General features: G+C 40.4%; 1 protein-coding gene across 7 annotated transcripts in view; it reads left to right on the top strand.

The window, feature by feature from the left end:
* LOC149322170 (SAP30-binding protein) overlaps nt 1-15,523 on the top strand; it is a 57,047-nt gene that overhangs the window by 26,499 nt on the left and 15,025 nt on the right. For all 7 annotated transcript variants that reach the window (XM_089536091.1, XM_089536101.1, XM_089536082.1 and 4 more), the window contains one exon: nt 10,469-10,511. In XM_089536091.1, coding sequence (XP_089392217.1) covers nt 10,469-10,511 — 43 coding nt within the window. The remainder of the gene's footprint in view (nt 1-10,468; nt 10,512-15,523) is intronic.

The raw sequence follows: 15,523 nt of genomic DNA, 5'->3' as shown, positions 1-15,523 counted from the left end.
TTTCAAGGTCTCCCTGGTCCAGGTAGGGATGCAGCTGGCGAATCAGCCGAAGCTGATAACAGGTGCTCCTGACTGTCGCATCCACCTGAGATGTAAGGTGGAGCAACGAGTCAAGGAACACCCCCAGACTGCGTACAGTGTCCTTCACAGGAAGCGTGATCCCGTTCAGGACAGGTGGAACCACCGCCTTCCCTGGGCCAGGGGAACCTATCACGAGCACCTCCGTTTTCTCTGGATTCAGACTGAGTCGGTTTTTCCTCATCCAGCCCATTACCGACTCCAGACAGGTCACGAGAGACGCCATCCTCGGTCACTGCATCAGTCGGAGACATAGAGAAGACTATTTGGGTGTCATCAGCGTACTGATAACCCCGCGCCCCATGTCTCCGGATGATCTCTCCCAGCGGTTTCATGTAAAATAGGTTGAAGCCTCCCATAGCATCATCTTGTTTAATATTGTTTTGTGTTTTTTAAACTGTTTTTCACATCCAGAAGTGGACCTCTGGTCAGTTCTATTTATTTGGTTGGGGTGTTTTTCTTTTTGGTTTCATTTGGGCTCTCCGAGAGGGGGACAGTCTCTGCATTGCCAAGAACAGAAGATTGCCTCCTGGGTCCACTGAAGATACCCACCCTTTGACTAGATGATCTCCAGGGACACTTCTATATACATGATTATGCTTTCTACCTAGTTCTTTAAAATTTACTAATAAAAGAGATGAAGCAATGATTCTCCTTATGAGCTTTTAAACTACTTTTAAAAAAATAGCTTTTGTAAGCTGTTTGGAAGGTGAGACATATCCATGACATGCCTACCTGCTCTTCTTTTTTCCAGTAGGGCAGGCTGCAACAAACCCTGACTCCTTCAAGTGTTGAATGCCACAGATTGTTCATGTGGGTGGAGTATGGCTTTCAGATGGGAGAAAAGGGTGTTTTCTGCCAGAAAAAGCTTTCTTCCCTAAATGCTGCTTGCTGAGATTGCTTCTGACTTGACCTAGATGGACATATATTGCTGTTTCTTGATAGTTGACTTTCTTACATTTAAAAAAGAATGTGTTTTGTACATTCAGCATGTCTAAACCTATCAGAGGACCTAGTTTAAAAATAGATGCTGAAAATAGTGAACTGTTATATCTTACACTATTTAGAAAGTTTACTTTTCTCCATGAGATAACTATTACTAGTTAATTTTAAGGGCTAATTGAGATTTATCAGATTCAGAGGGAGTTTATCAAATATGTCATTAAAAGTTTTCAAATAATAACCTGTACACATAAAACATATTTTTTCTTATTCAGCAAGTCACTCAAGGGCTATTAACACAGATATTTGAAAAATCTACAGAGGCTTGTAAAACTGTTGTTTGTTATGTGCCTTCAAGTTATTTCAAAGTTATGACAGCCCTAAGATTCTTCAGAAGGGGTTTGCCGTTGCATCCTTTGAGGTTGAGAATATGACTTGCCCAAGGTCACCCTGTGAGTTGACATGGCAGAATCAGGATTCAAACCCTGGTTCCCAGAGTTCTAGAGGTTATGCTTTGTGCAAAATGGTTGCACCAAAGCATACTCAAATAGAGAGGCAGCAGTCTCTCTCCCTTTGGATATGTGCATTAGGTATATGTAGGTTCTGGCCCACACTCAGATTAAGCTACCTTGACCTGCTGAATGAAAAGGGAGTTGTTCAGCCTGCCATTCTAGTGAGTATCTCTTTAGTTAATCGTAGTGAGAAGTGACTGCATTTGGCATCTCATATTAGTATGTTTAAGAACTCTTGTCTGTTTAAAAATTCTTTAATCCAGTTGCCTTCTTTTCTGCCAAATTGTGTTTGCTTGGGTGCCTGCCATTCTTGTACAGTGAATTTGCACAGTGATTTTCTAGCATAAGTAAAAGGCAAGGATAAAAATGTCTGGGGTTTTGTTGTTGCTTTTATTGTTTTAAGATCTTAAAGATTTGGATTTGAGGAACTGACTCTTCTAAAATTGTTATTCTTTCTTGTTTGCCACTAGGATAACATCTTTTTGTTCTCCTGCAAAATAAATATGGTTATCATGCAGGAATTGGGGAAATGGATTTTATTTTACAGAGATGTATGTGAATTTTCCCATCTGCGCTTAGCAGAATCTACAAAGTAGCCTCATCGGCTTTCTGGCATTTCCCCAAGAGATATTTAGCTTTGAATCCTGAATTTGGTGTTTGGCCTGTAGCCTTGTCACAATGCTGGCAAACAGGATACATCCATAGGAAATGTTTTGGCCTTTCTCCCAGTATTTTCCTCCCACTCTCATTGTTGGAAAGGAAAACAAAACGTTTTGCTTTCCTTTTCTCCTTCCATGTAGATTGAAATCTGTTTAATATATGGATGTTGGTATATGCCAGATAGGTTTCTGTAGATTGTTGTTGTTGTTGTTGTTAACCTTTAGATGAAATGAAGCTGTCATTCATTTCATGCGTTTTCCAAATTCTCATGTATTTTTAGATTCTGGTTGGAGGTGGAATTATACTTCTTAGAATGATAAGCGTGTGTGTAAGTTCTACCTCCAGGTGCACCAAAGATCGGGAAACCATTTTCAACCCAAAAACTTCCCTTGATTCAACAGAGAACTGAATAAAAGTGAATTCTACTGCAACTGTATTATACTTCCTGTAAGGAATAGACTGTGTGGCTTGCTCTTTCAGGGACAGTTTCAACCCATTGTAATACAGGATGAGCTTGATTTAATTAGGTTACATGGGGGGGGGGGGGTAAACAACCTCCTCCCCCAAGGAATATGGACATATCCTGATATTTCTCACTCCTTGGTGTCTTCCAGCCTTTTGCATATACGTATTACAAAAAGTTAATGCGCCATATTTGGTCCAGTGATATAAAATTTGGCATTAAGGTTTGTTTCTTCCCCATTCACCTGTGAACTTATATTGAAGCAAAATTTTAGTAAAAGCTTTTATTACGGCATAAATCAAATTGCTAGTCTCATCTATCAATATGGTTCTACTTTAATTCAGAGTAACAGTTGGATATAGACCTATATATCCCCCTGGTGAGGATATTACTTAATTTTGCAAGTGTCTGCTTTTCATATATTGCAACTCACAATCTGAAACACATTGTTCTTTTGGAGGGATGAGGGGTGAGAACAGTTGCATATTATTCTAGAGGCAAGTACATCAATCTGGCTTCACATGATCACGTTTCTTCTCATTACCCTTCAGTGAGCTGTTTTGAATAAGCATGGACAGAAATAACAATAGTAACATGATGCTTTTGATTTAGACATCTTTTCTCTTCATACAGATATGGAACTTTAGTACACACCATATGGTGATTATCTACACACTGGTCAAAGTAATTTCTGTATGCCACACCATAAATTGATTTTTTAAATACAACAGTATATTTGAAGTTATGGTTTCCTGTTGTTTCAATAACTCTTATTTCATGCATTAAGCAAGTTCAGTCATGAAACACTGGGTAGACTTACTGTGCAGTCAACAGAATTCATATCCTCTAGGCAAGGTGAGCACTTGATAGTTGATTTACTTAGGAGGACTGCTTTATATCACTGCACCATGAATGGCTCTGCTATGCCCCAGGGCTCTGAAAGCATAACTGGCTTGCTTTTCTTAGTTCCTCTGAAGATTATTTGGAAAGCATGAGGGCAGAGAATATTACTAGGGCAGTTGTATGTGCATCTGCTAATTGTTCCTTGGTTAAATCTGTCCCCTGAACCAATGCATTTATCATAAAATACCACAAAAAGAAAGGACATTTGATACAGAAATTAACTTTTTTTCCCCTTGAAAAATGTAATCCAGAATATGTTTGAGAGGGAGGGAGAGACTGAGTGACTTCCTAAAACCACAGTAGTTGCATTTTTACATAGTGTTAACACATGTTTAGGGGCAGGCTTACTGCTCACCATAAAGAAAACAAAAATAATAAGCATGGAAGATCTACCTAGACAATGAGGAAATTGAAATAGTAAAAGGGTTCCTGTACCTTGGGTCAAATACTGGTCAGTATGGGGACTGCAGTCAAGAAATAATAAGAAGACTAGGATTGGGAAGACAGTTATGAAAGAATTAGAAAAAAAAATAGAATTATACCAACCATTGTTTTCCCTCTGATAGTGTGTGGTTGCAAGAGCTGGACAGTGAGGAAAGTGTATAGGAGTAAGTATATCAATTTTTTCAAGATGTGGTGCTAGAGAAGAGTGCTGAGGATATCATGGTCAGCCAAAAAGAAACAAATGGGTCCTAGTACAGATCAACCCGGAAATCTTCCTGGAAGCCAAGATGATAAAGTTTAGGTTGTCATACTTTGGTCATGTCATGAAAAGGAATGACTCATGGGAAAAGACAGCAATGGTAGGAAATGTGGCGGGATGCCTCTCAATAATAGCTCTGATGAGAAACCATAGAGGCAATTATACCTTCATCCCTCTTTCTGTGTAAATATTAGAGGTACTGGAACTCACAATGTTGAAAATAAACATTTCCCCTCAAAAATATTAATTTATTGTATATTCAAACCTTAGTGATAATCCTAACAATTAATCAGCTAAATTCTTTCAAATAAACAATTAAAGCAACTTTAGCCAGGTTTCAGTCCTATTTGAAAGGTGTCTGGCTGTTCTGGAGTGCTATTATTCCCTAAAGATAATGTGGAACCTTATGGTGAATCTCAGTTACCTATATCAGAATGGGGAAGTGTGGTCTGCTTGACCTTCACGGCCACTTTGTAGCTACTCCACCAAAAATTCTTATCAGCCCCCCCCCCCCCCCCCAGTTGCCTCAAAATGCATTTATACACTAGAGTAGATCTAATGAGGGTAGCTTGGTCAAATCAGTCAATTAAAGGGGGAAGTCTTCATTTAACAAAGAACTGGAAGCTGAGTTCCAGCTTGCTGCTGCATGCCTTTGAGTCATTTCTGACATGCGGTGACTCTAAGGCAAACCTATCATAGGGTTTTCTTGGCAAGATTTGTTCAAAAGAGGTTTGTCATTGCCATCCCCTACGGCTGAGAGCTTGTGACGTGCCTAAGGTCACCCTGTGGGTTCCATGGCCAAGTGGGGAATTGAACCCTAGTCTCCAGAGTCATAGTCCAGCACTCAAAACACTACACCATACTGACTCATTAACACCAGTCCAGGGCCCAATAGATTATTTCCCAATCTGAGCATCTCCAAGTTTTAGATCCACAGGGGAAGGCTTTTTCTCAGTCCCACCATCTTCACAGGGACATTTCATGAAAACATTTGTTGTGTGCCTTCGGGTAGTTTCCAACTTTTGGTAACTCTGAGATGAGCCTATTACTGGGTTTCTTGGCAAGATTTGGTCAGAGCAGCATTTGCCTCTGCCTCCCTCTGAGTCTTGTCTAAAGTGACCTTAGACCATGGGTGAGTGAGGATTCAAACCCAGGAGGGAGCATTCTCAGCAGCTGCTCTCACACTGGAGGTCTCTGCCATGGCAAGTTAGATTGATTATTCTCAATCCACTGGCAGGCAAAGGCTCTTCTGTTTACTCAGGCCTTTGAGTGTTAATTGCCTGTTAGCAACGGCTCTTCTAACTAATGTGTTGTACTTTTATCATTTTAGCAGCCTTTAAAAACTGTTTCACATTACTGTTTTTAGTATGATTGTTTGTTTTTGAACCTTTGTGTGAACCATTGTTTTAATTGTACAGTACAACCCTGTATACATGAGACCAGTACCTGTGGTTTTACTTATTCTGAAAAAATATGTTCTCAAGGCATTTTCTAGGTTTTCCAGCACAATTCCATGGCATACGTCTGCCAGTGGTTGACCATAGAGTCATGCTGGAGGACCTAGAGGTTCCTAAAAAGGTTTTCTCTCTAGGCATTTCTAGATCCTCCAGTTGAATTCTGTAGTATGCTTTCAGTGGAAGTTGTTCATTTCAATAGGGTTCACTATTCACAGTTTCACATTTGCATGGTAAGTCTAGGAATGTATCTCCTGTGGAAGCTGGGATATTTTAACTAATATTGTAACCTGCTTTTTTTCCTATGAAAGTCAAGGTGGTCCATACAGATTCCTAAGCAGACTCTTTTCAGAGCAAATGACTTGCAAAGTGCCAGCAGTGTTGCTGCAACATGTACTTCACACAGTGCCTTGGGATCTTGAGAGTGATGTCTCTCTAGCTCAGCAAGGCTTACTATAGAGTAAGCACACATAAGATTTGACTCTCTTTAAGTAAAAAGATTTAACAGTGGCATAAATCAAATTCCTTTTCTCAACTAGAATAGGGCCCTTGAAGCAAAAGGGCCATTGAGTAATTGATTCAGCAGGTCTGCTCTAGCTGGGACATTTTGGTCACTGTCCATACATGCAACAGCAATAAAAACTGAAAAATCCCAAGACACTTTGCTTCCTGTCTGGTTAGGCTCCGATTTGTGAACTTGGAACATTCTGTCTCCAGTGAGATAACTAGGTGGTCTCACTGGTGGCTTAAAATCCCTTAGTGGGTCTTGAGCTATTGCCTTCCTTGGTGAAAGTTTTCATAACAGAAAACAGGAAGGAGATGAGCTGCACATGCTCTGAGGTGGTCAACTCTTTCTTCCTTTTTTAAAATAGCCCACACACTTTGCCCTGTATGAGAAAAGGCCTTCTTCAGAAATCACTGGAGTTGAGAACACTCTCCAAAGCAAAGGACATTGGAAAGTGTTCTTAACTCCAGTGATTTCTGCTGAAGACCCATGAAGAAGGCTTTTTTCATATAGGCCAAAACACATTGGGTTATTTTTTAAAAAATGAGTAAAGAATATACCATCTCAGAGTACAATGAGCTTGTTTTCTTACTGTTCTCTGTTTTTAACATGCTTTTTAGTACTCTCTTCACTACCACAAAGATTTCAAAACCACTGTATTAGTATGCAATGTTGCAGTGTTACCAGCATTTTGTGTGTCTTCTATTTCATGCATAATGAATATTTTGGACAGCATTGTTTCTGAAAAAAGTTACAGGAATGTCTAGAATGTTCTATTATTATTATTATTTTTAAAAAATCTCCCATATTTTAGATCTGAATATCTTTTCTTCTGACTAGATCCTAAAATGTCACATGACTTAACATGTATAACTCAGTTAAATTTTGTATTCGCTTGTATATGACACAGTATTAAAGGGAAACATTTGTTAGGCTTGGTTCCACCGTTTAAATGAGCAGTACTCTGCTCATTCAACACTGCTCCTGAAGAAAGCAGGGAGACAATTTTTGCTGATTTCCCCTGCAGCCTTCCCAAAAGATACACTCTAGATTTGCAGGACACTACAAGACACTCTGACTGTATGCAGAACAGGAAAATGGCAAAAGAGGAAGTACTTCCACAGTAAATTAACAGTTTCCAGTGGATCTCAATCCTTTTTACAAAGTGAAGGAAAGAACAAACGGGAACCAACTTAATACTTAGATACTGTGTGCATTTATATATGAGAGTAAGGGTATGCTCACATGTGGTACTGTCATCTGAGACAAAGCATTCCTGCTAGTATGAATGAGGAATGCCTTTTCTAAGAGTATGCTTAGCCCATCAATTAAAAATCAAGCACTTATGAAGAAAAACTTAAGGAGCTGGGTATCTTTAGCCTGGAGAAAAGATGGTTAAGAGGTGGTATGATAGCCCTGTTTAAGTATTTGAAGAGGTGTCACATTGAGGATCGAGCAAGCTTATTTTCTGCTGCTCCAGAGAACAGGACCCAGAACAATTGATGCAAGCTACAGGAAAAGAGATTCCACCTCAACTTTAGGAAGAACTCCCTGACAGTAAGGGCTATTCTACAATGGAACACACTCCCTCAGAGAGTGGTGGAATCTCCCTCCTTGGAGGTCTTTAAACAGAAGCTGGATGGCCATATGTCGGGTATGCTTTGAGAGTTCCTGCATGGTAGGGGGTTGGACTAGATGGCCCTTGTGGTCTCTTCCAACTCTGTGATTCTGTGATTCTACTAGATGACTAATGCTTACACTTTATGGCAATATATTGTTATGTTGTACTGATATTTATTTTTTTGGTGGTCTAAGGCTATATTTATATTGCAGAACTAATCCACCCTGACACGACTTTTAACTACCATGGCTCAATGCTGTGTAGTTCTTGGAATTGTATTTTGTTGTGGCACCAGAACTCTCTGTCAGAGAAGGTTCAGTGTCTCACAAAACTACAATTCCCATAATTTCATAGCATTGAACTATGGCAGTTAAAGTGGTGTCAGACTGTATTATTTCTGCAATGCAGATACAGGCTGAGTCAGGAGCAAATTCTATCAATGGTTGTTTTTTACCATCGTCAAGACCAATCAGGCTGTATCACTTCTCGTTTGTTTGTTTTTTAAAAAGGCTTTTTTTATGGCCAGAAATGGCCCAGAGGGGAGGGGGGAAGTATGGTTTAGAGTACAGATTGTGCATGCCAGGGGATAGGTTACCAGGAATAGGATTCCTAAGTACTCTAGGGGATGCATGGCCCAGCATTTGAGTTACTGGCATATTTGCTTCCCATCCAGTATTACATCATGTCTGCTGCCATATATGAGTACAGTGGTACCCCGGGATACGAATGCGCCGCCTTACGAAATTTCCGGGTTACGAAAGAAATTCAATTAATTAATTATTTCCGGGTTACGAAGGTTATTCCGGGTTGCGAAAGAAATTTTGGTGCTTTTCGGCGCGATTTCACCCGGAATCGCGGCTTTCGCTATTAAAGCCTATGGGCTTTTTCGGCTAGCGAAAGTTTCCGGGTTACGAAGGGCTCCGCGGAACGGATTACTTTCGTAACCCGGGGTACCACTGTAATCATAATTTTATTGGTTGAGTATATTTGTATATAGTATTTCTGTCATATTTAAAATAAAGACAAACAGCATAAAAAGCGTATGTTTCTCCTGAAATAATATATGTTAATCTTTCCTTGGGAATTCGATTGTATAGGTGGAATGATCATTTTGACAATTTTATTTGGACCCTTTTTTCCTGCAGAAAGTTTAACTGAGCACAGTTACTCTTGGATTTACATGGAAAAACAATCCTTAGGAAGAAATGGCCCACTTTGCTGCAGTTTAGTATAAACGGATACAGTTGTTCTCTAGCCAGCTGGCTACCAGCAAATGAGGGTGCCCCCTTTTTCTCTTCACTATGTACTTTCTTTTGTCAAACAACCATGGTCTTGTGTTTTTTATGACCCAAGCATTCTTGCCACCACTCCACTGTGTTCTTAAAGCAAAAGCCACTTTGCTGTTACCAGTGGCACAAAAAAAATGAGCTCTTTATCCCTCAGAGACTCTTTAGAGAAATGTACATCACCATCCTAGATTTGTCTGAACAGATTTCCACACTAGCTTACTGAACCTTGGCCTTCTCCAAAGCCCCTGGTTTCCCAACCTGAAATAAAAATGGAAGCATAAGTAGCACAGTTACACTGCTAGGCAACTAGTAGGCAGCATTTGTTTATTTGAATGAATAGCTTCAGTGTTTGTGGAACTGTGGGTATCTGGGCAAAGTCTTGACAAATTAGAAAAGGCTTGGTGGGAAAAGAAAGGATGGAGCCAGAATGCTATTGCTCCCAATGTCTGGTTTCTTTTGTTGGGGTTAATTTAATGAGAATTTGTGCTCCTTGATGTTTGCCCTTTCTCTTTGTTTGCCTTGCTTCCTGACACTTTTGATATCACAGGCTCTGTACTGGCATAATCCCTCAGGAGAACCCCAAGTAAATCTATCCCTCTCAAGGCTTCCTTGACCTGTAGGGCTCTTCACATCTATGAGACTACAGTGCTATTGACAGTCACTCTTAATCTCCTCTAAAGGAAATTAGTCCACAGCTCTATGTGTTTTAATGTACTTTGAAATTTACTTCCTTTGAATAGCTCTTTTACTCACCCTGACAAATGCATAATGCTTCTGCAAAAAAAAAAAAAAGTGTACAGACAACTTCTTACTCAATAAGAATTCTAATCTTACTGTGAGGTTCTTTTATCATTTTTATGCCCACAATGTCCCTCCTTTCAAATGACTAATAGTTTTGTCATTATTCATATTGTAACATTCAGCCTATTCATGCTTTGACAATGGAAGTCTCTTATGTGGCATTTGCCCATATGTCATATGTTTAACTTTTCAATGAGCAGTGCTTTAAGTTATTGGTGTCAGATTGCTCTAAGCACTACTTTCTTACAGTAGAGCTACTTCTCTGACAGCACAGATTTTGATTGCTAGTAATAGCATGGCTATTAGCTACTATATATGGCCTGTTTATATTTTAGCACATCTACAGTTTGCCCAATCATACTCTGAAAATTACATCTCTGAAACATGTATAGTATAAGTCTCTCTTTATAATATAAAGTATTTTTATGGGAGCCTTCAAACTGGTGGAGCTGGAGGATGCTAGATTGGAGAAGCCTAACATACCATAGAACTGGCCATACATAAGTTTGTACTGATAATTTTGTTTGTTTCTCTCAGGACTTTTCAGAGCTGGAGAAGCGAGATCCTCAGGAACTAGTTGGTGAGTATAGGTTATTGTTCAATTTATTTAAAGCATTTATGTATCGCTCCTCAACCACCAGGGCCCCAAGACAATGTAGATTTAATAAAAATATTTCAAGTGTGAAGCACACAAATAAAAATATTTCACAATAGACTAAAACAACTCTTTACAAATAATTTTCAAAGCAAAGTGCAAACAGAGACAAAGTATTAGCAGAAACATGGCATACGTATGTATTCTTGTCCATTTAAATCTTATAGCTAGATCCTTAGCTGCCCTAGTTTTAGTCTTTGGCTTCACTTAAGTTAGGTCACTCTTCTCTATATGCTTAACAATTCTTCCTTCCACTTCTGTTTTCCTCACTTTAGTTATTTCATTCCTTCCTACCGACTTGGGAAAGAAAACTATAGTGCAGCCATTTTACTGTGGTGCTTAAAGCCTGTATTTTCCCCCACAGCATATGAGGCACTTTAGCTCCCAAAGCCAACATCCCACGGGGAGAATTTTTTAAGCTGTAACTGGGCTGAACCCTTCTTCACATGTCAGTATAAATTAGACAAGACTGCATCTGCAGAAGTAGCCTTCGGTACAGTACAACTTGCTGCCTTGAATGATTGACTTAGGAACGCCTGTAAACACCAACATTGTGGTTCATGCTTCATGGTTTACACAGAATTATTTAGCTCAGAGGCCAACCAGAATGGGGTGGGGGTGGGGCAGCACTCGAGATACTATCCACAGAGTTGGAAATGGGCAGTGTGAGAAAATAAGACCAGAATATGCTGATCTTATTCTGCGTTTAAAGGTGTAAAAGTTCAATAAATTTTGTTTTTCACTGGAGACAGGGATGGAAGTATTGGGGTATTTGCCCATATTTGTAGACCAAAGTCACTAGGTTACTATAGGAACATAAAATGTAAGTTTGGAGATACCATTATTGGGTATATGGATTTCAGTTTGACATGTTGGATGTTAAGCAGATTCATGAAGTCCTCGTTTACAGAAAAGTTGAAGGAATAGGGCAGGAAGGGCAGTTGTCACCAGTGGTACTTCATCCTGGAGGCTTGGTGATGTTCACTATCTTTATAAATGACTTGAATGATGGAGTGGAGGACATTTTTGTCTAATATGTAGATGACACCAAATTAAGGTGGATAGCTGATGCCACAAGAGGTTAGAATCAGGATTCAAAATGACTCTTAACAGATTGGAGAACTGGATCAAACCTAACAAAATGGATGTCAACAAAGATAAATATAATGCACTAATTTCAGTCATGGAAAATTAAATGCACAAATATACAGTGAGTTACACCTGGCTTCACGACATTATGTGAAAAGGATCTAGGCAGTCTTAGTAGGCCAAAAGTAAACATAACTCAGCACTGTGGAGTGAGAGTCAAAAAGTTAATGTAGCTATGGGGTACATAACAACAGTATAGTGTCCAGATCAAGTTAGGTAGTAGTACCACTCTATTCTTTTGGTCAGATGTCTTCTGGAACACTACATACAGTTCTGGTCACCACAGTTGAAGGATATTGCCACACTAGAATGTGGTCAGAGGTAGGTGACCGAAATGATATAAGGCCTGGAAACCAAGACCTGTGAGGGAACAGCTTGGGTGGTTGGATATATTTAGCTTGGAGAAGATTGAGAGTTGAAATCGTAGCCATTTTTAAAAGCCTGAAAAGATCTCATGCAGAAGATGGAGAAAGGTTATTTGCTGCTGCTCCAGAGTACATGAAGCAATGAATTCAAAGTGCAAGAACAATTATTTCACTTTAAAATTAAGAAAAACTTCCTGACAGTAAGAGCTGTTCAACATATAGACTGCCCTGGAGGTTCTTAAACCAAGGTTGGGTGACTGTTTCTCAGGAGTGCTTTAGCTGTATAATCCTGTATAGCAGAACTTTGGACTGTATGGCCCTTGTATTTCCTTCAAACACTGTGGTTCTATGAAGGAAGCCAAGACACATTGACTGTTGTTTTTGAGACTGTGTATAAATAGTCTCACCTTCTGAGCTACCACTCTCAGTAATTTCTGGATTGAGACAAAAGTCCTTACCCTTTCACTTGATGTAGCATGACTACTTCAGAATGTAATACATCAAAAGATGGAGAAAACTGAAGCTGGCAAGAAGCAAAAAAGACGTCATGGTGCAGGAAGTTTGGCAGAATTCCAGATTGCATTCTTGAATCAAATTCTGTATTCTGCTACATTTGAACGTTCCTTTCCATCACCAAATCCCAAATTGGCTTAGAAATCATTTTGAGGAATAAAGACCAGGTAGGAATACACTCATCCCTCCATATTTGTGGCTTTGATATTTGCAGATTTAATTATTCACGGATTTTATTAATATTTTCTCTCTAGGAATATTTAGGTCCTCGAGTACAACTCTATGGTCAACTTTAATTAACAGTTGCACTGAATCCTAGAGATTCCTAGAGAGACTATTCTACTAGGCATTTGTTGCTCCTCCAGGGAAGTTCTATGGTCACTGTCTGTTGGACATTGACCACGGAGGTGCACTGGAGGACCTAGAGATTCCTAGAGAGGTGTCCTCTCAGGTAAAAACATGGTGCTTTTGTTATTTGCAGTTTTTTCCATATTCACGGGGTCTTGTGCCCCTACCTAGTGAATATGGAGGGACAAGTGTATATACACACATTGTCTTCAGCATTTATTCATTTTTCTGATTATTTCATGATCCAATTTTTTTTAAAAAAGAAAAGAAAACAGAAATTATTGGGAAAAGATGACGGGGGGGGGGGATGTGTGTGTCCCCAGCAAATCTTTGTGTTGTTCCTCATCCAGTTTCACATCTGTGTCTGCATTCTTCAGCCCACAAACACACCAGTTAACTGTAGTACCCTTTCAAAGTTGGATGACTCCATCACATTGATCCCTTGTAGACTTTCATACAGTAATGCTGTTGCCAGGAAATAATGAAAACCCATTTTCCTAGGCATGGAACTACATCTGTTTAGGTCTAAAGAGAATTCAAGTCATAAGTCATGCTGCATTTCCTGCCCATTTCAGGGTACTGTTTGTACTGTTTGCACACTTGGTAGTGTATCAGCCATATCAAATCTGTAAACTATGTTCACTTTGGAAAGGATTGCCATTATCCAATTGCTTAATAATATAAAAAAATGTCAGTCAAATCTATATAATCTATAGATATTAACAGAACAGAATACAAACCCTGAAATTCAATAACAGAACTAAAGTTCTGTCCAAATAACTCTCAATCCACTCTTTTCTCCTTTATCAATGAACTCACCTACTAATTTGTCACCCCAAGACATTTTGCAGTGTCCCAGGACTACCAGTCATCCAAACATGCATGTGTACATCCTTTTTCTTCCTCCACTAGCTCTGCTGCTTTCCCCATAAAGTTTATCAGAGAAGTCATTTTCTCTCTCTTTTTTTTTTAACAACCTCTTTACTGGGTGATTGGACACATTGCATCTTAATTCCCTGAGAATCTTCTATATCAGGATCCCCAAAGAGAGACAAAGTAGTACAAAAGAGAAAGCAATCAGAATCTCCCATCCCTTCCCTTCATTTCAACAAAGGGGGTCCAAACATGCTCACCTCTTGTTCTTAGGGGAAAGAATTGAATTTAGCACCTGATGATGGAAATCTTTGTTGCTGCTTTTACAGGGGAAAGAAAGTCCCCTTCATTAGTTCTGTCTTAGCCATATTCTCAAGATTAGGGGAAATTCTCAGTTTCAGTTTGCTTTCTGTAAAGTGTGTGTTCTTTTGTGGTAGTTATTTTTTTGATTGGCCACATCCCCATCTTGGAAGTTATCACCAACACCTTCTCAAATCCATAAATGACCAAAGGTTTTAGTAGTAGAATGTGACATGTTTCAAACAGATAGACATATGATAGTCTTTTCATCATAAAAAGGAATCATGTGGGTATCAAGAAGGAATCTAGCAGCACCTTTAAGACAAACTGATGTATAGTTACCATATTGCACTCTAAGCCCCTCTCCTCCAACCACATAAATGCTGATATACATGTGGTTCTATCAGTGCATCTGAAGAAATGGATTAGATCAGGGGTCGGCAACCCCCGGCTCACAGGCCAGATCTGGCCCGGCGAGGCAGCAGGACCGGCCCCAGCCCGGTCCTGCCACCGCCAAGGCTGCCACCGCTTACGGATGGCATATCCCTAATGCAGAGAGAGAGGCCTGGGGCTGCAAGGGCTGTGGGGGAGCCCACTGAGGCGGCAGGCCGCTTCCGCGGGCTCCTTCTCGGCCCTTGCGGCCCCAGGCCTCCCTCCGGAGAGAGGCCTGGGGCCGCAAGGGCCGTGGAGGAGCCCAGGAGGTGGCCTGCCCAAGCCCTTCCCTTCAGCCGAAAGGGCCCCTTGGAGCCCTTTCGGCTGAAGGGAAGGGCCTGGGATGGGTGCCCAAGCCCTTCCCTTCGGCCTCCCTCCCCTTCAGCCGAAAGGGCCCCTTGGAGCCCTTTTGGCCGAAAGGAAGAGCTGAAGGGAAGGGCCTGGGACGGGTGCCCAAGCCCTTCCCTTCGGCCGAAAGCTCCGCCCCTGGCATGCGGCTCCGCCCTTGGCTTCAGCCCCCCAGTTGTCTGAGGGACAGCAACCCGGCCCCCAGCTCAAAAAGGTTGCCTACCCCTGGATTAGATCCATAAAAGCTCAAGCCAAAATTAGTGACTATTTCTTAATGGTGCTACTGGATTCCTTCTTTCATTTCCCTTTTTAGAATGTGGCATGTCACAGAGTTCCATTAAGTGTTTTAAACATGCTAGATTCAAACTGCCAAGTGCCATACAGTGATCTGAACAGATCAAGTCTGCTTCACGTCAGAGTAATTTGCTTATAAAAGCCCATTTTGTGGAACCCCAGGTTGGGCTGCAGTAGTAAGAATCCCCGCCTTATCTGATGGATTAGGGAGACTGGAGCACTGTCATAAAGTAGAAAAGTGGAACCCAGGATTTTTTTAAGCTTGCATATGCATTTTGGCCACCAAAAAACATAACACACTATATATCACTTTAA

This window comes from Sceloporus occidentalis, unplaced genomic scaffold (genome assembly GCF_023333645.1).
Source record: "Sceloporus occidentalis isolate IW3139 unplaced genomic scaffold, rSceOcc1.0.p SCAF_1, whole genome shotgun sequence".
NCBI classification, from domain to species: domain Eukaryota; kingdom Metazoa; phylum Chordata; class Lepidosauria; order Squamata; family Phrynosomatidae; genus Sceloporus; species Sceloporus occidentalis.
The sequence above is the reverse complement of the archived record's forward strand: the minus strand, read 5'-3'. Positions and strand labels throughout refer to the sequence as shown.